The sequence below is a fragment of the Odontesthes bonariensis genome, chromosome 10 (genome assembly GCF_027942865.1).
Source record: "Odontesthes bonariensis isolate fOdoBon6 chromosome 10, fOdoBon6.hap1, whole genome shotgun sequence".
NCBI classification, from domain to species: Eukaryota; Metazoa; Chordata; class Actinopteri; order Atheriniformes; family Atherinopsidae; genus Odontesthes; species Odontesthes bonariensis.
In genome coordinates, this window is record NC_134515.1 from 472,726 (window position 1) to 494,594 (window position 21,869).

Consider the following 21,869-nt stretch of genomic DNA (forward strand, 5'->3'; position numbering starts at 1 on the left):
ATCAGGAGGAACGGCGTCCTTCTGTCCACATCGGGTCGAACGGCGTCCTTCTGTCCACATCATGACGAACGGCGTCCTTCTGTCCTCATCGGGACAAATGGCGTCCTTCTGTCCTCATCAGGAGGAACGGCGTCCTTCTGTCCTCATCAGGAGGAACAGCGTCCTTCTGTCCACATCATGACGAACGGCGTCCTTCTGTCCTCATCGGGACAAATGGCGTCCTTCTGTCCTCATCAGGAGGAACGGCGTCCTTCTGTCCTCATCAGGTCGAACGGCGTCCTTCTGTCCACATCAGGTCGAACGGCGTCCTTCTGTCCACATCAGGTCGAACGGCGTCCTTCTGTCCACATCAGGAGGAACGGCGTCCTTCTGTCCACATCAGGTCGAACGGCGTCCTTCTGTCCACATCAGGAGGAACGGCGTCCTTCTCTCCACATCAGGTCGAACGGCGTCCTTCTGTCCACATCGGGTCGAACGGCGTCCTTCTGTCCTCATCGGGTCGAACGGCATCCTTCTGTCCACATCAGGAGGAACGGCGTCCTTCTGTCCACATCAGGAGGAACGGCGTCCTTCTGTCCACATCAGGAGGAACGGCGTCCTTCTGTCCACATCAGGAGGAACGGCGTCCTTCTGTCCACATCAGGAGGAACGGCGTCCTTCTGTCCACATCAGGAGGAACGGCGTCCTTCTGTCCACATCGGGTCGAACGCTGTCCTTCTGTCCACATCAGGTCGAACGGCGTCCTTCTGTCCACATCAGGTCGAACGGCGTCCTTCTGTCCACATCAGGTCGAACGGCATCCTTCTGTCCACATCAGGAGGAACGGCGTCCTTCTGTCCACATCAGGTCGAACGCTGTCCTTCTGTCCACATCAGGTCGAACGGCGTCCTTCTGTCCACATCAGGTCGAACGGCGTCCTTCTGTCCACATCAGGTCGAACGGCATCCTTCTGTCCACATCGGGTCGAACGGCGTCCTTCTGTCCACATCGAGACAAACGCTGTCCTTCTGTCCACATCAGGTCGAGCGGCGTCCTTCTGTCCTCATCGAGACAAACGCTGTCCTTCTGTCCACATCAGGACGAACGGCGTCCTCGTGTACATTCTCCTGTCACGTCCCACGTGTTAAACGGCGCCGTGTCCCTGTGGATGAAAGCCATCGCGTAACTCCAGGAACGCGGTCTGAAAGCACTCATTGGTTAATGTCTCCGACAGGAAGTAGGCTGTGATTGGTCGGTGTTGTTGTTGTTTACAGGACGGCCAGATGGACTGGTCTCTGCTGAGGAAAAGTTTCCAGACTGAAGTGGAGAAGCTTTCCAGGTGAGGCGATGCACCAGAACACTGATCATGTGTTGTTCTTAGAAGCTAAAGCTAACACAGTCTCTGTGCAGTAGAAGCTAAAGCTAACACAGTCTCTGTGCAGTAGAAGCTAAAGCTAACACAGTCTCTGTGCAGTAGAAGCTAAAGCTAACACAGTCTGTGTGCTGTAGAAGCTAAAGCTAACACAGTCTGTGTGCTGTAGAAGCTAAAGCTAACACAGTCTCTGTGCAGTAGAAGCTAAAGCTAACACAGTCTGTGTGCTGTAGAAGCTAAAGCTAACACAGTCTCTGTGCAGTAGAAGCTAAAGCTAACACAGTCTGTGTGCTGTAGAAGCTAAAGCTAACACAGTCTGTGTGCTGTAGAAGCTAAAGCTAACACAGTCTGTGTGCTGTAGAAGCTAAAGCTAACCCATTCTTTATGCTGTAGAAGCTAAAGCTAACACAGTCTGTGTGCTGTAGAAGCTAAAGCTAACCCATTCTTTATGCTGTAGAAGCTAAAGCTAACACAGTCTGTGTGCTGTAGAAGCTAAAGCTAACACAGTCTGTGTGCTGTAGAAGCTAAAGCTAACCCATTCTGTGTGCTGTAGAAGCTAAAGCTAACACAGTCTGTGTGCTGTAGAAGCTAAAGCTAACACAGTCTGTGTGCTCAGGTTCAGGCACCGCAACATCGTGGATCTGTTGGGCTTCAGTGAAGGAGGAGGCAACATGTGTCTGATCTACCGCTACATGGACAACCGATCACTAGAGGACCACCTACACAACGTAAGAAGAGTTTGTTAACCGGTTTGTTACCGGGATGCGTTTAAGTGTTTACCGGGATGCGTTTAAGTGTTTACCGGGATGCGTTTAAGTGTTTACCGGGATGCGTTTACGTGTTTACTGGGATGCGTTTACGTGTTTACCGGGATGGGTTTAAGTGTTTACCGGGATGCGTTTACGTGTTTACTGGGATGCGTTTACGTGTTTACTGGGATGGGTTTAAGTGTTTACCGGGATGCGTTTAAGTGTTTACTGGGATGCGTTTACGTGTTTACTGGGATGGGTTTAAGTGTTTACTGGGATGCGTTTACGTGTTTACTGGGATGGGTTTAAGTGTTTACCGGGATGCGTTTAAGTGTTTACCGGGATGCGTTTAAGTGTTTACCGGGATGCGTTTAAGTGTTTACCGGGATGCGTTTAAGTGTTTACCGGGATGCGTTTACGTGTTTACTGGGATGCGTTTACGTGTTTACTGGGATGGGTTTAAGTGTTTACCGGGATGCGTTTACGTGTTTACTGGGATGCGTTTACGTGTTTACCGGGATGCGTTTAAGTGTTTACCGGGATGCGTTTAAGTGTTTACTGGGATGGGTTTAAGTGTTTACCGGGATGCGTTTACGTGTTTACCGGGATGGGTTTAAGTGTTTACCGGGATGGGTTTAAGTGTTTACCGGGATGCGTTTACGTGTTTACTGGGATGGGTTTAAGTGTTTACCGGGATGGGTTTAAGTGTTTACCGGGATGCGTTTAAGTGTTTACTGGGATGGGTTTAAGTGTTTACTGGGATGGGTTTAAGTGTTTACCGGGATGGGTTTAAGTGTTTACCGGGATGCGTTTAAGTGTTTACCGGGATGGGTTTACGTGTTTACCGGGATGCGTTTAAGTGTTTACCGGGATGGGTTTAAGTGTTTACCGGGATGCGTTTACGTGTTTACCGGGATGGGTTTAAGTGTTTACCGGGATGCGTTTACGTGTTTACCGGGATGGGTTTAAGTGTTTACCGGGATGCGTTTAAGTGTTTACCGGGATGGGTTTACGTGTTTACCGGGATGGGTTTAAGTGTTTACCGGGATGGGTTTAAGTGTTTACCGGGATGCGTTTAAGTGTTTACCGGGATGGGTTTACGTGTTTACCGGGATGGGTTTAAGTGTTTACCGGGATGCGTTTAAGTGTTTACCGGGATGGGTTTAAGTGTTTACCGGGATGCGTTTAAGTGTTTACCGGGATGGGTTTAAGTGTTTACCGGGATGGGTTTACGTGTTTACCGGGATGGGTTTAAGTGTTTACCGGGATGCGTTTAAGTGTTTACCGGGATGGGTTTACGTGTTTACCGGGATGCGTTTAAGTGTTTACCGGGATGGGTTTAAGTGTTTACCGGGATGGGTTTAAGTGTTTACCGGGATGCGTTTACGTGTTTACCGGGATGCGTTTAAGTGTTTACCGGGATGGGTTTAAGTGTTTACCGGGATGGGTTTAAGTGTTTACCGGGATGCGTTTACGTGTTTACCGGGATGGGTTTACGTGTTTACCGGGATGGGTTTACGTGTTTACCGGGATGGGTTTAAGTGTTTACCGGGATGGGTTTACACGTTTACCGGGATGCGTTTACGTGTTTACCGGGATGGGTTTAAGTGTTTACCGGGATGGGTTTAAGTGTTTACCGGGATGGGTTTAAGTGTTTACCGGGATGCGTTTAAGTGTTTACCGGGATGGGTTTAAGTGTTTACCGGGATGCGTTTAAGTGTTTACCGGGATGCGTTTAAGTGTTTACCGGGATGGGTTTAAGTGTTTACCGGGATGGGTTTACGTGTTTACCGGGATGCGTTTACGTGTTTACCGGGATGGGTTTAAGTGTTTACCGGGATGGGTTTAAGTGTTTACCGGGATGGGTTTAAGTGTTTACCGGGATGGGTTTAAGTGTTTACCGGGATGGGTTTACACGTTTACCGGGATGCGTTTAAGTGTTTACCGGGATGGGTTTAAGTGTTTACTGGGATGGGTTTACACGTTTACCGGGATGGGTTTACACGTTTACCGGGATGGGTTTACGTGTTTACCGGGATGGGTTTAAGTGTTTACCGGGATGGGTTTAAGTGTTTACCGGGATGGGTTTAAGTGTTTACCGGGATGCGTTTACGTGTTTACCGGGATGGGTTTAAGTGTTTACCGGGATGGGTTTAAGTGTTTACCGGGATGGGTTTAAGTGTTTACCGGGATGCGTTTACGTGTTTACCGGGATGGGTTTAAGTGTTTACTGGGATGGGTTTAAGTGTTTACCGGGATGGGTTTACACGTTTACCGGGATGGGTTTACGTGTTTACCGGGATGGGTTTAAGTGTTTACCGGGATGGGTTTAAGTGTTTACCGGGATGGGTTTACACGTTTACCGGGATGGGTTTAAGTGTTTACCGGGATGCGTTTAAGTGTTTACTGGGATGGGTTTACACGTTTACCGGGATGGGTTTAAGTGTTTACCGGGATGGGTTTACGTGTTTACCGGGATGGGTTTAAGTGTTTACCGGGATGCGTTTACGTGTTTACCGGGATGGGTTTAAGTGTTTACCGGGATGCGTTTACGTGTTTACCGGGATGGGTTTAAGTGTTTACCGGGATGCGTTTACGTGTTTACCGGGATGGGTTTAAGTGTTTACCGGGATGGGTTTACACGTTTACCGGGATGGGTTTACGTGTTTACCGGGATGGGTTTAAGTGTTTACCGGGATGGGTTTAAGTGTTTACCGGGATGGGTTTAAGTGTTTACCGGGATGGGTTTAAGTGTTTACCGGGATGGGTTTAAGTGTTTACCGGGATGGGTTTACACGTTTACCGGGATGGGTTTAAGTGTTTACCGGGATGGGTTTAAGTGTTTACCGGGATGGGTTTACACGTTTACCGGGATGGGTTTACGTGTTTACCGGGATGGGTTTAAGTGTTTACCGGGATGGGTTTAAGTGTTTACCGGGATGGGTTTAAGTGTTTACCGGGATGCGTTTACGTGTTTACCGGGATGGGTTTAAGTGTTTACCGGGATGGGTTTACACGTTTACCGGGATGGGTTTACGTGTTTACCGGGATGGGTTTAAGTGTTTACCGGGATGGGTTTAAGTGTTTACCGGGATGGGTTTACACGTTTACCGGGATGCGTTTAAGTGTTTACCGGGATGCGTTTACGTGTTTACCGGGATGGGTTTAAGTGTTTACCGGGATGCGTTTAAGTGTTTACCGGGATGGGTTTAAGTGTTTACCGGGATGCGTTTAAGTGTTTACCGGGATGGGTTTAAGTGTTTACCGGGATGCGTTTAAGTGTTTACCGGGATGCGTTTACGTGTTTACCGGGATGGGTTTAAGTGTTTACCGGGATGCGTTTAAGTGTTTACCGGGATGCGTTTACGTGTTTACCGGGATGGGTTTACGTGTTTACCGGGATGGGTTTAAGTGTTTACCGGGATGGGTTTAAGTGTTTACCGGGATGGGTTTAAGTGTTTACCGGGATGGGTTTAAGTGTTTACCGGGATGGGTTTAAGTGTTTACCGGGATGGGTTTAAGTGTTTACCGGGATGCGTTTAAGTGTTTACCGGGATGCGTTTAAGTGTTTACCGGGATGCGTTTAAGTGTTTACCGGGATGGGTTTAAGTGTTTACCGGGATGGGTTTAAGTGTTTACCGGGATGGGTTTAAGTGTTTACCGGGATGGGTTTAAGTGTTTACCGGGATGGGTTTAAGTGTTTACCGGGATGGGTTTAAGTGTTTACCGGGATGCGTTTACGTGTTTACCGGGATGGGTTTAAGTGTTTACCGGGATGGATTTAAGTGTTTACCGGGATGCGTTTAAGTGTTTACCGGGATGCGTTTAAGTGTTTACCGGGATGCGTTTAAGTGTTTACCGGGATGCGTTTAAGTGTTTACCGGGATGCGTATACGTGTTTACCGGGATGGGTTTAAGTGTTTACCGGGATGCGTATACGTGTTTACCGGGATGGGTTTAAGTGTTTACCGGGATGCGTATACGTGTTTACCGGGATGGGTTTAAGTGTTTACCGGGATGCGTTTAAGTGTTTACCGGGATGGGTTTAAGTGTTTACCGGGATGGGTTTAAGTGTTTACCGGGATGCGTTTAAGTGTTTACCGGGATGCGTTTAAGTGTTTACCGGGATGGGTTTAAGTGTTTACCGGGATGCGTTTAAGTGTTTACCGGGATGGGTTTACACGTTTACCGGGATGCGTTTAAGTGTTTACCGGGATGGGTTTACACGTTTACCGGGATGCGTTTAAGTGTTTACCGGGATCGGTTTAAGTGTTTACCGGGATGCGTTTAAGTGTTTACCGGGATGGGTTTAAGTGTTTACCGGGATGGGTTTAAGTGTTTACCGGGATGGGTTTAAGTGTTTACCGGGATGCGTTTAAGTGTTTACCGGGATGGGTTTAAGTGTTTACCGGGATGGGTTTAAGTGTTTACCGGGATGCGTTTAAGTGTTTACCGGGATGGGTTTAAGTGTTTACCGGGATGGGTTTAAGTGTTTACCGGGATGCGTTTAAGTGTTTACCGGGATGGGTTTAAGTGTTTACCGGGATGGGTTTAAGTGTTTACCGGGATGGGTTTACACGTTTACCGGGATGCGTTTAAGTGTTTACCGGGATGGGTTTAAGTGTTTACCGGGATGGGTTTAAGTGTTTACCGGGATGCGTTTAAGTGTTTACCGGGATGGGTTTAAGTGTTTACCGGGATGGGTTTAAGTGTTTACCGGGATGGGTTTAAGTGTTTACCGGGATGCGTTTAAGTGTTTACCGGGATGCGTTTAAGTGTTTACCGGGATGGGTTTAAGTGTTTACCGGGATGGGTTTAAGTGTTTACCGGGATGCGTTTAAGTGTTTACCGGGATGGGTTTAAGTGTTTACCGGGATGGGTTTAAGTGTTTACCGGGATGCGTTTAAGTGTTTACCGGGATGGGTTTAAGTGTTTACCGGGATGGGTTTAAGTGTTTACCGGGATGCGTTTAAGTGTTTACCGGGATGGGTTTAAGTGTTTACCGGGATGGGTTTAAGTGTTTACCGGGATGGGTTTACACGTTTACCGGGATGCGTTTACGTGTTTACCGGGATGGGTTTAAGTGTTTACCGGGATGCGTTTACGTGTTTACCGGGATGGGTTTAAGTGTTTACTGGGATGCGTTTAAGTGTTTACCGGGATGGGTTTAAGTGTTTACCGGGATGGGTTTAAGTGTTTACCGGGATGCGTTTAAGTGTTTACCGGGATGGGTTTAAGTGTTTACCGGGATGGGTTTAAGTGTTTACCGGGATGCGTTTAAGTGTTTACCGGGATGGGTTTAAGTGTTTACCGGGATGGGTTTAAGTGTTTACCGGGATGGGTTTACACGTTTACCGGGATGCGTTTACGTGTTTACCGGGATGGGTTTAAGTGTTTACCGGGATGGGTTTACGTGTTTACCGGGATGGGTTTACACGTTTACCGGGATGCGTTTACGTGTTTACCGGGATGGGTTTAAGTGTTTACCGGGATGGGTTTACACGTTTACCGGGATGCGTTTACGTGTTTACCGGGATGGGTTTAAGTGTTTACCGGGATGCGTTTAAGTGTTTACCGGGATGGGTTTAAGTGTTTACCGGGATGGGTTTAAGTGTTTACCGGGATGGGTTTAAGTGTTTACCGGGATGGGTTTACACGTTTACCGGGATGCGTTTACGTGTTTACCGGGATGGGTTTAAGTGTTTACTGGGATGCGTTTACGTGTTTACCGGGATGGGTTTACACGTTTACCGGGATGCGTTTACGTGTTTACCGGGATGGGTTTAAGTGTTTACCGGGATGGGTTTACACGTTTACCGGGATGCGTTTACGTGTTTACCGGGATGGGTTTAAGTGTTTACCGGGATGGGTTTAAGTGTTTACCGGGATGGGTTTAAGTGTTTACCGGGATGGGTTTACACGTTTACCGGGATGCGTTTACGTGTTTACCGGGATGGGTTTAAGTGTTTACCGGGATGGGTTTACACGTTTACCGGGATGCGTTTAAGTGTTTACCGGGATGCGTTTACGTGTTTACCGGGATGGGTTTAAGTGTTTACCGGGATGGGTTTAAGTGTTTACCGGGATGGGTTTACACGTTTACCGGGATGGGTTTACGTGTTTACCGGGATGCGTTTAAGTGTTTACCGGGATGGGTTTAAGTGTTTACCGGGATGCGTTTAAGTGTTTACCGGGATGGGTTTAAGTGTTTACCGGGATGCGTTTAAGTGTTTACCGGGATGGGTTTAAGTGTTTACCGGGATGCGTTTAAGTGTTTACCGGGATGGGTTTAAGTGTTTACCGGGATGGGTTTAAGTGTTTACTGGGATGGGTTTAAGTGTTTACTGGGATGGGTTTAAGTGTTTACCGGGATGCGTTTAAGTGTTTACCGGGATGGGTTTAAGTGTTTACCGGGATGCGTTTACGTGTTTACCGGGATGGGTTTAAGTGTTTACCAGGATGGGTTTACACGTTTACCGGGATGGGTTTACGTGTTTACCGGGATGGGTTTAAGTGTTTACCGGGATGGGTTTACACGTTTACCGGGATGGGTTTAAGTGTTTACCGGGATGGGTTTAAGTGTTTACCGGGATGGGTTTACACGTTTACCGGGATGGGTTTAAGTGTTTACCGGGATGGGTTTAAGTGTTTACCGGGATGGGTTTACACGTTTACCGGGATGGGTTTACGTGTTTACCGGGATGGGTTTAAGTGTTTACCGGGATGGGTTTAAGTGTTTACCGGGATGGGTTTACACGTTTACCGGGATGGGTTTACGTGTTTACCGGGATGGGTTTAAGTGTTTACCGGGATGGGTTTACGTGTTTACCGGGATGGGTTTAAGTGTTTACCGGGATGGGTTTAAGTGTTTACTGGGATGGGTTTAAGTGTTTACCGGGATGGGTTTAAGTGTTTACCGGGATGGGTTTAAGTGTTTACCGGGATGGGTTTAAGTGTTTACTGGGATGGGTTTACACGTTTACCGGGATGGGTTTACACGTTTACCGGGATGGGTTTAAGTGTTTACCGGGATGGGTTTACGTGTTTACTGGGATGGGTTTACGTGTTTACTGGGATGGGTTTAAGTGTTTACCGGGATGGGTTTAAGTGTTTACCGGGATGGGTTTAAGTGTTTACCGGGATGCGTTTACGTGTTTACCGGGATGGGTTTAAGTGTTTACTGGGATGGGTTTAAGTGTTTACCGGGATGCGTTTAAGTGTTTACCGGGATGGGTTTACGTGTTTACCGGGATGGGTTTAAGTGTTTACCGGGATGCGTTTACGTGTTTACCGGGATGGGTTTAAGTGTTTACTGGGATGGGTTTAAGTGTTTACCGGGATGCGTTTAAGTGTTTACCGGGATGGGTTTACGTGTTTACCGGGATGGGTTTAAGTGTTTACTGGGATGGGTTTAAGTGTTTACTGGGATGGGTTTAAGTGTTTACCGGGATGGGTTTACGTGTTTACCGGGATGGGTTTAAGTGTTTACCGGGATGGGTTTAAGTGTTTACCGGGATGGGTTTACGTGTTTACCGGGATGCGTTTAAGTGTTTACCGGGATGGGTTTACGTGTTTACTGGGATGGGTTTAAGTGTTTACCAGGATGCGTTTAAGTGTTTACCGGGATGGGTTTACGTGTTTACCGGGATGGGTTTAAGTGTTTACCGGGATGGGTTTAAGTGTTTACCGGGATGGGTTTACACGTTTACCGGGATGCGTTTAAGTGTTTACCGGGATGCGTTTAAGTGTTTACCGGGATGGGTTTAAGTGTTTACCGGGATGCGTTTAAGTGTTTACCGGGATGGGTTTAAGTGTTTACCGGGATGGGTTTACGTGTTTACCGGGATGGGTTTAAGTGTTTACCGGGATGGGTTTACGTGTTTACCGGGATGGGTTTACGTGTTTACCGGGATGGGTTTAAGTGTTTACTGGGATGGGTTTACGTGTTTACCGGGATGGGTTTAAGTGTTTACCGGGATGGGTTTACACGTTTACCGGGATGGGTTTACACGTTTACCGGGATGCGTTTAAGTGTTTACTGGGATGCGTTTAAGTGTTTACCGGGATGGGTTTAAGTGTTTACCGGGATGCGTTTAAGTGTTTACTGGGATGGGTTTACGTGTTTACCGGGATGCGTTTAAGTGTTTACTGGGATGCGTTTAAGTGTTTACCGGGATGGGTTTACACGTTTACCGGGATGCGTTTAAGTGTTTACTGGGATGCGTTTAAGTGTTTACCGGGATGGGTTTACGTGTTTACTGGGATGCGTTTAAGTGTTTACCGGGATGGGTTTAAGTGTTTACCGGGATGCGTTTAAGTGTTTACCGGGATGGGTTTACACGTTTACCGGGATGCGTTTAAGTGTTTACTGGGATGGGTTTAAGTGTTTACCGGGATGGGTTTAAGTGTTTACCGGGATGCGTTTAAGTGTTTACTGGGATGGGTTTACGTGTTTACCGGGATGCGTTTAAGTGTTTACCGGGATGGGTTTACGTGTTTACCGGGATGGGTTTAAGTGTTTACCGGGATGCGTTTAAGTGTTTACCGGGATGGGTTTAAGTGTTTACCGGGATGCGTTTAAGTGTTTACCGGGATGGGTTTACACGTTTACCGGGATGCGTTTAAGTGTTTACTGGGATGGGTTTAAGTGTTTACCGGGATGCGTTTAAGTGTTTACTGGGATGCGTTTAAGTGTTTACCGGGATGGGTTTAAGTGTTTACTGGGATGGGTTTAAGTGTTTACCGGGATGGGTTTAAGTGTTTACTGGGATGGGTTTAAGTGTTTACCGGGATGGGTTTAAGTGTTTACTGGGATGGGTTTAAGTGTTTACCGGGATGGGTTTAAGTGTTTACTGGGATGGGTTTAAGTGTTTACCGGGATGGGTTTAAGTGTTTACCGGGATGGGTTTAAGTGTTTACCGGGATGGGTTTAAGTGTTTACCGGGATGGGTTTAAGTGTTTACCGGGATGGGTTTAAGTGTTTACCGGGATGGGTTTAAGTGTTTACCGGGATGGGTTTAAGTGTTTACCGGGATGGGTTTAAGTGTTTACCGGGATGGGTTTAAGTGTTTACCGGGATGGGTTTAAGTGTTTACCGGGATGCGTTTAAGTGTTTACTGGGATGGGTTTAAGTGTTTACTGGGATGGGTTTAAGTGTTTACCGGGATGGGTTTAAGTGTTTACCGGGATGGGTTTAAGTGTTTACTGGGATGGGTTTAAGTGTTTACCGGGATGCGTTTAAGTGTTTACTGGGATGCGTTTAAGTGTTTACTGGGATGGGTTTAAGTGTTTACCGGGATGGGTTTAAGTGTTTACTGGGATGGGTTTAAGTGTTTACCGGGATGCGTTTAAGTGTTTACTGGGATGGGTTTAAGTGTTTACTGGGATGGGTTTAAGTGTTTACCGGGATGGGTTTAAGTGTTTACTGGGATGGGTTTAAGTGTTTACCGGGATGGGTTTAAGTGTTTACTGGGATGGGTTTAAGTGTTTACCGGGATGCGTTTAAGTGTTTACCGGGATGGGTTTAAGTGTTTACCGGGATGGGTTTAAGTGTTTACTGGGATGGGTTTAAGTGTTTACCGGGATGGGTTTAAGTGTTTACTGGGATGGGTTTAAGTGTTTACCGGGATGGGTTTAAGTGTTTACTGGGATGGGTTTAAGTGTTTACCGGGATGCGTTTAAGTGTTTACTGGGATGGGTTTAAGTGTTTACTGGGATGGGTTTAAGTGTTTACTGGGATGGGTTTAAGTGTTTACTGGGATGGGTTTAAGTGTTTACCGGGATGGGTTTAAGTGTTTACCGGGATGCGTTTAAGTGTTTACCGGGATGGGTTTACACGTTTACCGGGATGCGTTTAAGTGTTTACCGGGATGGGTTTACACGTTTACCGGGATGCGTTTAAGTGTTTACCGGGATGGGTTTAAGTGTTTACCGGGATGGGTTTAAGTGTTTACCGGGATGCGTTTAAGTGTTTACCGGGATGGGTTTAAGTGTTTACCGGGATGGGTTTAAGTGTTTACCGGGATGCGTTTAAGTGTTTACCGGGATGGGTTTAAGTGTTTACCGGGATGCGTTTAAGTGTTTACCGGGATGCGTTTAAGTGTTTACCGGGATGGGTTTAAGTGTTTACCGGGATGGGTTTAAGTGTTTACCGGGATGGATTTAAGTGTTTACCGGGATGCGTTTAAGTGTTTACCGGGATGCGTTTAAGTGTTTACCGGGATGCGTTTAAGTGTTTACCGGGATGCGTTTAAGTGTTTACCGGGATGGGTTTAAGTGTTTACCGGGATGCGTATACGTGTTTACCGGGATGGGTTTAAGTGTTTACCGGGATGCGTTTAAGTGTTTACCGGGATGGGTTTACGTGTTTACCGGGATGGGTTTAAGTGTTTACCGGGATGGGTTTAAGTGTTTACTGGGATGGGTTTAAGTGTTTACCGGGATGCGTTTAAGTGTTTACCGGGATGGGTTTAAGTGTTTACCGGGATGCGTTTACGTGTTTACCGGGATGGGTTTAAGTGTTTACCGGGATGGGTTTAAGTGTTTACCGGGATGGGTTTAAGTGTTTACCGGGATGCGTTTACGTGTTTACCGGGATGGGTTTAAGTGTTTACCGGGATGGGTTTAAGTGTTTACCGGGATGGGTTTAAGTGTTTACCGGGATGGGTTTAAGTGTTTACCGGGATGGGTTTAAGTGTTTACCGGGATGGGTTTACGTGTTTACCGGGATGCGTTTACGTGTTTACCGGGATGGGTTTAAGTGTTTACCGGGATGCGTTTACGTGTTTACCGGGATGGGTTTAAGTGTTTACCGGGATGGGTTTAAGTGTTTACTGGGATGGGTTTAAGTGTTTACCGGGATGGGTTTAAGTGTTTACTGGGATGGGTTTAAGTGTTTACCGGGATGGGTTTAAGTGTTTACTGGGATGGGTTTACGTGTTTACCGGGATGGGTTTAAGTGTTTACTGGGATGGGTTTACGTGTTTACCGGGATGGGTTTAAGTGTTTACCGGGATGGGTTTAAGTGTTTACCGGGATGCGTTTACGTGTTTACCGGGATGCGTTTACGTGTTTACCGGGATGGGTTTAAGTGTTTACTGGGATGGGTTTAAGTGTTTACCGGGATGCGTTTACGTGTTTACTGGGATGGGTTTAAGTGTTTACCGGGATGGGTTTAAGTGTTTACCGGGATGCGTTTACGTGTTTACCGGGATGGGTTTAAGTGTTTACCGGGATGGGTTTAAGTGTTTACCGGGATGCGTTTAAGTGTTTACCGGGATGCGTTTAAGTGTTTACCGGGATGCGTTTAAGTGTTTACCGGGATGGGTTTAAGTGTTTACCGGGATGGGTTTAAGTGTTTACCGGGATGCGTTTAAGTGTTTACCGGGATGGGTTTAAGTGTTTACCGGGATGGGTTTAAGTGTTTACCGGGATGGGTTTAAGTGTTTACCGGGATGGGTTTAAGTGTTTACCGGGATGCGTTTAAGTGTTTACCGGGATGGGTTTAAGTGTTTACCGGGATGGGTTTAAGTGTTTACCGGGATGGGTTTAAGTGTTTACCGGGATGGGTTTACGTGTTTACCGGGATGGGTTTACGTGTTTACCGGGATGCGTTTACGTGTTTACCGGGATGCGTTTAAGTGTTTACCGGGATGCGTTTACGTGTTTACCGGGATGCGTTTACGTGTTTACCGGGATGCGTTTACGTGTTTACCGGGATGGGTTTACGCGTTTACCGGGATGCGTTTACGTGTTTACCGGGATGCGTTTACGTGTTTACCGGGATGCGTTTACGTGTTTACCGGGATGCGTTTACGTGTTTACCGGGATGCGTTTACGTGTTTACCGGGATGCGTTTACGTGTTTACCGGGATGCGTTTACGTGTTTACCGGGATGGGTTTACGCGTTTACCGGGATGCGTTTACGTGTTTACCGGGATGCGTTTACGTGTTTACCGGGATGCGTTTTAGTGTTTACCGGGATGGGTTTAAGTGTTTACCGGGATGAGTTTAAGTGTTTACTGGGATGGGTTTAAGTGTTTACCGGGATGGGTTTAAGTGTTTACCGGGATGGGTTTACGTGTTTACTGGGATGGGTTTAAGTGTTTACCGGGATGGGTTTAAGTGTTTACCGGGATGAGTTTAAGTGTTTACTGGGATGGGTTTAAGTGTTTACCGGGATGGGTTTAAGTGTTTACCGGGATGGGTTTACGTGTTTACTGGGATGGGTTTAAGTGTTTACCGGGATGGGTTTAAGTGTTTACTGGGATGGGTTTAAGTGTTTACCGGGATGCGTTTAAGTGTTTACTGGGATGGGTTTAAGTGTTTACTGGGATGGGTTTAAGTGTTTACCGGGATGGGTTTAAGTGTTTACTGGGATGGGTTTAAGTGTTTACCGGGATGGGTTTAAGTGTTTACTGGGATGGGTTTAAGTGTTTACCGGGATGCGTTTAAGTGTTTACTGGGATGGGTTTAAGTGTTTACTGGGATGGGTTTAAGTGTTTACCGGGATGGGTTTAAGTGTTTACTGGGATGGGTTTAAGTGTTTACCGGGATGCGTTTAAGTGTTTACCGGGATGCGTTTAAGTGTTTACCGGGATGGGTTTAAGTGTTTACCGGGATGGGTTTAAGTGTTTACCGGGATGGATTTAAGTGTTTACCGGGATGCGTTTAAGTGTTTACCGGGATGCGTTTAAGTGTTTACCGGGATGCGTTTAAGTGTTTACCGGGATGCGTTTAAGTGTTTACCGGGATGGGTTTAAGTGTTTACCGGGATGCGTATACGTGTTTACCGGGATGGGTTTAAGTGTTTACCGGGATGCGTTTAAGTGTTTACCGGGATGGGTTTACGTGTTTACCGGGATGGGTTTAAGTGTTTACCGGGATGGGTTTAAGTGTTTACTGGGATGGGTTTAAGTGTTTACCGGGATGCGTTTAAGTGTTTACCGGGATGGGTTTAAGTGTTTACCGGGATGCGTTTACGTGTTTACCGGGATGGGTTTAAGTGTTTACCGGGATGGGTTTAAGTGTTTACCGGGATGGGTTTAAGTGTTTACCGGGATGCGTTTACGTGTTTACCGGGATGGGTTTAAGTGTTTACCGGGATGGGTTTAAGTGTTTACCGGGATGGGTTTAAGTGTTTACCGGGATGGGTTTAAGTGTTTACCGGGATGGGTTTAAGTGTTTACCGGGATGGGTTTAAGTGTTTACTGGGATGGGTTTAAGTGTTTACCGGGATGCGTTTACGTGTTTACCGGGATGGGTTTAAGTGTTTACCGGGATGCGTTTACGTGTTTACCGGGATGGGTTTAAGTGTTTACCGGGATGGGTTTAAGTGTTTACTGGGATGGGTTTAAGTGTTTACCGGGATGGGTTTAAGTGTTTACTGGGATGGGTTTAAGTGTTTACCGGGATGGGTTTAAGTGTTTACTGGGATGGGTTTACGTGTTTACCGGGATGGGTTTAAGTGTTTACTGGGATGGGTTTACGTGTTTACCGGGATGGGTTTAAGTGTTTACCGGGATGGGTTTAAGTGTTTACCGGGATGCGTTTACGTGTTTACCGGGATGCGTTTACGTGTTTACCGGGATGGGTTTAAGTGTTTACTGGGATGGGTTTAAGTGTTTACCGGGATGCGTTTACGTGTTTACTGGGATGGGTTTAAGTGTTTACCGGGATGGGTTTAAGTGTTTACCGGGATGCGTTTACGTGTTTACCGGGATGGGTTTAAGTGTTTACCGGGATGGGTTTAAGTGTTTACCGGGATGCGTTTAAGTGTTTACCGGGATGCGTTTAAGTGTTTACCGGGATGCGTTTAAGTGTTTACCGGGATGGGTTTAAGTGTTTACCGGGATGGGTTTAAGTGTTTACCGGGATGCGTTTAAGTGTTTACCGGGATGGGTTTAAGTGTTTACCGGGATGCGTTTAAGTGTTTACCGGGATGGGTTTAAGTGTTTACCGGGATGGGTTTAAGTGTTTACCGGGATGGGTTTAAGTGTTTACCGGGATGGGTTTAAGTGTTTACCGGGATGCGTTTAAGTGTTTACCGGGATGGGTTTAAGTGTTTACCGGGATGGGTTTAAGTGTTTACCGGGATGGGTTTAAGTGTTTACCGGGATGGGTTTACGTGTTTACCGGGATGGGTTTACGTGTTTACCGGGATGCGTTTACGTGTTTACCGGGATGCGTTTAAGTGTTTACCGGGATGCGTTTACGTGTTTACCGGGATGCGTTTACGTGTTTACCGGGATGCGTTTACGTGTTTACCGGGATGGGTTTACGCGTTTACCGGGATGCGTTTACGTGTTTACCGGGATGCGTTTACGTGTTTACCGGGATGCGTTTACGTGTTTACCGGGATGCGTTTACGTGTTTACCGGGATGCGTTTACGTGTTTACCGGGATGCGTTTACGTGTTTACCGGGATGCGTTTACGTGTTTACCGGGATGGGTTTACGCGTTTACCGGGATGCGTTTACGTGTTTACCGGGATGCGTTTACGTGTTTACCGGGATGCGTTTTAGTGTTTACCGGGATGGGTTTAAGTGTTTACCGGGATGAGTTTAAGTGTTTACTGGGATGGGTTTAAGTGTTTACCGGGATGGGTTTAAGTGTTTACCGGGATGGGTTTACGTGTTTACTGGGATGGGTTTAAGTGTTTACCGGGATGGGTTTAAGTGTTTACCGGGATGAGTTTAAGTGTTTACTGGGATGGGTTTAAGTGTTTACCGGGATGGGTTTAAGTGTTTACCGGGATGGGTTTACGTGTTTACCGGGATGCGTTTACGTGTTTACCGGGATGCGTTTACGTGTTTACCGGGATGAGTTTAAGTGTTTACTGGGATGGGTTTAAGTGTTTACCGGGATGGGTTTAAGTGTTTACCGGGATGGGTTTACGTGTTTACCGGGATGGGTTTAAGTGTTTACCGGGATGCGTTTACGTGTTTACCGGGATGGGTTTACGTGTTTACCGGGATGGGTTTAAGTTTTTACCGGGATGCGTTTACGTATTTACCGGGATGGGTTTACGTGTTTACCGGGATGGGTTTAAGTGTTTACCGGGATGCGTTTAAGTGTTTACCGGGATGGGTTTACGTGTTTACCGGGATGCGTTTACGTGTTTACCGGGATGGGTTTAAGTGTTTACCGGGATGGGTTTACGTGTTTACCGGGATGCGTTTACGTGTTTACCGGGATGGGTTTAAGTGTTTACCGGGATGCGTTTAAGTGTTTACCGGGATGGGTTTACGTGTTTACCGGGATGGGTTTAAGTGTTTACCGGGATGCGTTTAAGTGTTTACCGGGATGGGTTTACGTGTTTACCGGGATGCGTTTACGTGTTTACCGGGATGCGTTTACGTGTTTACCGGGATGGGTTTACGTGTTTACCGGGATGCGTTTACGTGTTTACTGGGATGCGTTTACGTGTTTACCGGGATGGGTTTACGTGTTTACCGGGATGGGTTTAAGTGTTTACCGGGATGGGTTTAAGTGTTTACCGGGATGGGTTTAAGTGTTTACCGGGATGGGTTTACGTGTTTACCGGGATGGGTTTACGTGTTTACCGGGATGGGTTTAAGTGTTTACCGGGATGGGTTTACGTGTTTACCGGGATGGGTTTACGTGTTTACCGGGATGGGTTTAAGTGTTTACCAGGATGGGTTTAAGTGTTTACCGGGATGGGTTTAAGTGTTTACCGGGATGGATTTACGTGTTTACCGGGATGCGTTTAAGTGTTTACCGGGATGGGTTTACGTGTTTACCAGGATGGGTTTAAGTGTTTACCGGGATGGGTTTACGTGTTTACCGGGATGGGTTTAAGTGTTTACCGGGATGGGTTTAAGTGTTTACCGGGATGGGTTTACGTGTTTACCAGGATGGGTTTAAGTGTTTACCGGGATGGGTTTACGTGTTTACCGGGATGGGTTTAAGTGTTTACCGGGATGGGTTTAAGTGTTTACCGGGATGGGTTTACGTGTTTACCGGGATGCGTTTAAGTGTTTACCGGGATGCGTTTAAGTGTTTACCGGGATGGGTTTAAGTGTTTACCGGGATGCGTTTAAGTGTTTACCGGGATGCGTTTAAGTGTTTACCGGGATGGATTTACACGTTTACCGGGATGGGTTTACACGTTTACCGGGATGGGTTTACGTGTTTACCGGGATGGGTTTACACGTTTACCGGGATGGGTTTACGTGTTTACCAGGATGGGTTCAAGTGTTTACCGGGATGCGTTTAAGTGTTTACCGGGATGGGTTTAAGTGTTTACCGGGATGGGTTTACGTGTTTACCAGGATGGGTTTAAGTGTTTACCGGGATGGGTTTACGTGTTTACCAGGATGGGTTTAAGTGTTTACCGGGATGGGTTTAAGTGTTTACCGGGATGGGTTTACGTGTTTACCGGGATGGGTTTACGTGTTTACCGGGATGGGTTTACGTGTTTACCAGGATGGGTTTAAGTGTTTACCGGGATGGATTTACACGTTTACCGGGATGGGTTTACACGTTTACCGGGATGGGTTTACGTGTTTACCGGGATGGGTTTACACGTTTACCGGGATGGGTTTACACGTTTACCGGGATGGGTTTACGTGTTTACCGGGATGGGTTTACACGTTTACCGGGATGGGTTTACGTGTTTACCAGGATGGGTTCAAGTGTTTACCGGGATGGGTTTACGTGTTTACCGGGATGGGTTTAAGTGTTTACCAGGATGGGTTTACACGTTTACCGGGATGGGTTTACGTGTTTACCGGGATGGGTTTAAGTGTTTACTGGGATGGGTTTACACGTTTACCGGGATGGGTTTAAGTGTTTACCGGGATGGGTTTAAGTTTTTACTGGGATGCGTTTAAGTGTTTACCGGGATGCGTTTACGTGTTTACCGGGATGGGTTTACGTGTTTACCGGGATGGGTTTAAGTGTTTACCGGGATGGGTTTACGTGTTTACCGGGATGCGTTTAAGTGTTTACCGGGATGCGTTTAAGTGTTTACCGGGATGCGTTTAAGTGTTTACCGGGATGGGTTTAAGTGTTTACCGGGATGGGTTTAAGTGTTTACCGGGATGCGTTTAAGTGTTTACTGGGATGCGTTTACGTGTTTACCGGGATGGGTTTAAGTGTTTACCGGGATGGGTTTAAGTGTTTACCGGGATGGGTTTAAGTTTTTACCGGGATGCGTTTACGTGTTTACCGGGATGGGTTTAAGTTTTTACCGGGATGCGTTTACGTGTTTACTGGGATGGGTTTAAGTGTTTACCGGGATGCGTTTACGTGTTTACTGGGATGGGTTTAAGTGTTTACCGGGATGGGTTTAAGTGTTTACCGGGATGGGTTTAAGTGTTTACTGGGATGCGTTTACGTGTTTACTGGGATGGGTTTAAGTGTTTACCGGGATGCGTTTACGTGTTTACTGGGATGGGTTTAAGTGTTTACCGGGATGCGTTTACGTGTTTACCGGGATGCGTTTACGTGTTTACCGGGATGCGTTTACGTGTTTACCGGGATGGGTTTAAGTGTTTACCGGGATGCGTTTACGTGTTTACCGGGATGGGTTTAAGTGTTTACCGGGATGGGTTTACGTGTTTACCGGGATGCGTTTAAGTGTTTACCGGGATGCGTTTAAGTGTTTACCGGGATGCGTTTACGTGTTTACCGGGATGGGTTTAAGTGTTTACCGGGATGCGTTTACGTGTTTACCGGGATGGGTTTAAGTGTTTACCGGGATGCGTTTAAGTGTTTACCGGGATGGGTTCAAGTGTTTACCGGGATGGGTTTAAGTGTTTACCGGGATGGGTTTAAGTGTTTACCGGGATGCGTTTAAGTGTTTACCGGGATGCGTTTAAGTGTTTACCGGGATGCGTTTAAGTGTTTACCGGGATGGGTTTAAGTGTTTACCGGGATGGGTTTAAGTGTTTACCGGGATGGGTTTACGCTTTTACCCGGATGTGTTTACGCTTTTACTCAGATGTGTTTACGTGTTACTCGGGATGTGTTTACGCTTTTACCCGGATGTGTTTACGTGTTACTCGGGATGTGTTTACGCGTTTACCCGGATGTGTTTACGCTTTTACCCGGATGTGTTTACGCTTTTACCCGGATGTGTTTACGTGTTTACCCGGATGTGTTTACGCTTTTACTGGGATGTGTTTACGCTTTTACTCGGATGTGTTTACGCTTTTACCCGGATGTGTTTACGCTTTTACCCGGATGTGTTTACGCTTTTACTGGGATGTGTTTACGCTTTTACTCGGATGTGTTTACGCTTTTACTCGGATGTGTTTACGCTTTTACCCGGATGTGTTTACGCTTTTACCCGGATGTGTTTACGCTTTTACTGGGATGTGTTTACGCTTTTACTCGGATGTGTTTACGCTTTTACTCGGATGTGTTTACGCTTTTACCCGGATGTGTTTACGCTTTTACTCAGATGTGTTTACGTGTTTACCCGGATGTGTTTACGCTTTTACCCGGATGTGTTTACGCTTTTACCCGGATGTGTTTACGCTTTTACCCGGATGTGTTTACGTGTTTACCGGGATGTGTTTACGCTTTTACCCGGATGTGTTTACGCTTTTACCCGGATGTGTTTACGTGTTTACCGGGATGTGTTTACGCTTTTACCTGGATGTGTTTACGCTTTTACCGGGATGTGTTTACGCTTTTACCGGGATGTGTTTACGCTTTTACCGGGATGTGTTTACGCTTTTACCCGGATGTGTTTACGCTTTTACCGGGATGTGTTTACGCTTTTACCCGGATGTGTTTACGCTTTTACCGGGATGTGTTTACGCGTTTACCGGGATGTGTTTACATGTTTACCCGGATGTGTTTACGTGTTTACCGGGATGTGTTTACGCTTTTACCGGGATGTGTTTACGCTTTTACCTGGATGTGTTTACGCTTTTACCCGGATGTGTTTACGCTTTTACTCGGGTGTGTTTACGCTTTTACTCGGGTGTGTTTACGCTTTTACTCGGGTGTGTTTACGCTTTTACTCGGATGTGTTTACGCTTTTACTCGGGTGTGTTTACATGTTTACCGGGATGTGTTTACGCTTTTACCCGGGTGTGTTTACGCTTTTACTCGGGTGTGTTTACGCTTTTACTCTGGTGTATTTACGCTTTTACCGGGATGTGCTTACGCTTTTACTCGGGTGTGTTTACGCTTTTACTCGGGTGTGTTTACGCTTTTACCCGGATGGGTTTACGTGTTTACCAGGATGGGTTTACGTGTTTACCGGGATGGGTTTACGTGTTTACCAGGATGGGTTTAAGTGTTTACCGGGATGGATTTACACGTTTACCGGGATGGGTTTACACGTTTACCGGGATGGGTTTACACGTTTACCGGGATGGGTTTACGTGTTTACCGGGATGGGTTTACACGTTTACCGGGATGGGTTTACACGTTTACCGGGATGGGTTTACGTGTTTACCGGGATGGGTTTACACGTTTACCGGGATGGGTTTACGTGTTTACCGGGATGGGTTTACACGTTTACCGGGATGGGTTTACGTGTTTACCAGGATGGGTTCAAGTGTTTACCGGGATGGGTTTACACGTTTACCGGGATGGGTTTACACGTTTACCGGGATGGGTTTACGTGTTTACCGGGATGGGTTTACACGTTTACCGGGATGGGTTTACGTGTTTACCGGGATGGGTTTACGTGTTTACCGGGATGGGTTTACGTGTTTACCGGGATGGGTTTACGTGTTTACCAGGATGGGTTCAAGTGTTTACCGGGATGGGTTTACACGTTTACCGGG

At 46.7% G+C, this 21,869-nt stretch overlaps 1 protein-coding gene across 2 annotated transcripts in view; it reads left to right on the top strand.

Annotated features, from left to right (window-relative positions):
• The window catches only part of irak1 (interleukin-1 receptor-associated kinase 1), a 53,522-nt gene that overhangs the window by 18,977 nt on the left and 12,676 nt on the right, over positions 1-21,869 (top strand). For both annotated transcript variants that reach the window (XR_012770472.1, XM_075475870.1), the window contains exons 6-7: positions 1,254-1,318; positions 1,968-2,079. Coding sequence is in view for 1 of the 2 variants with exons in the window: in XM_075475870.1 (XP_075331985.1) it covers positions 1,254-1,318; positions 1,968-2,079 (177 nt within the window). In the remaining variant the exon portion in view is untranslated. The remainder of the gene's footprint in view (positions 1-1,253; positions 1,319-1,967; positions 2,080-21,869) is intronic.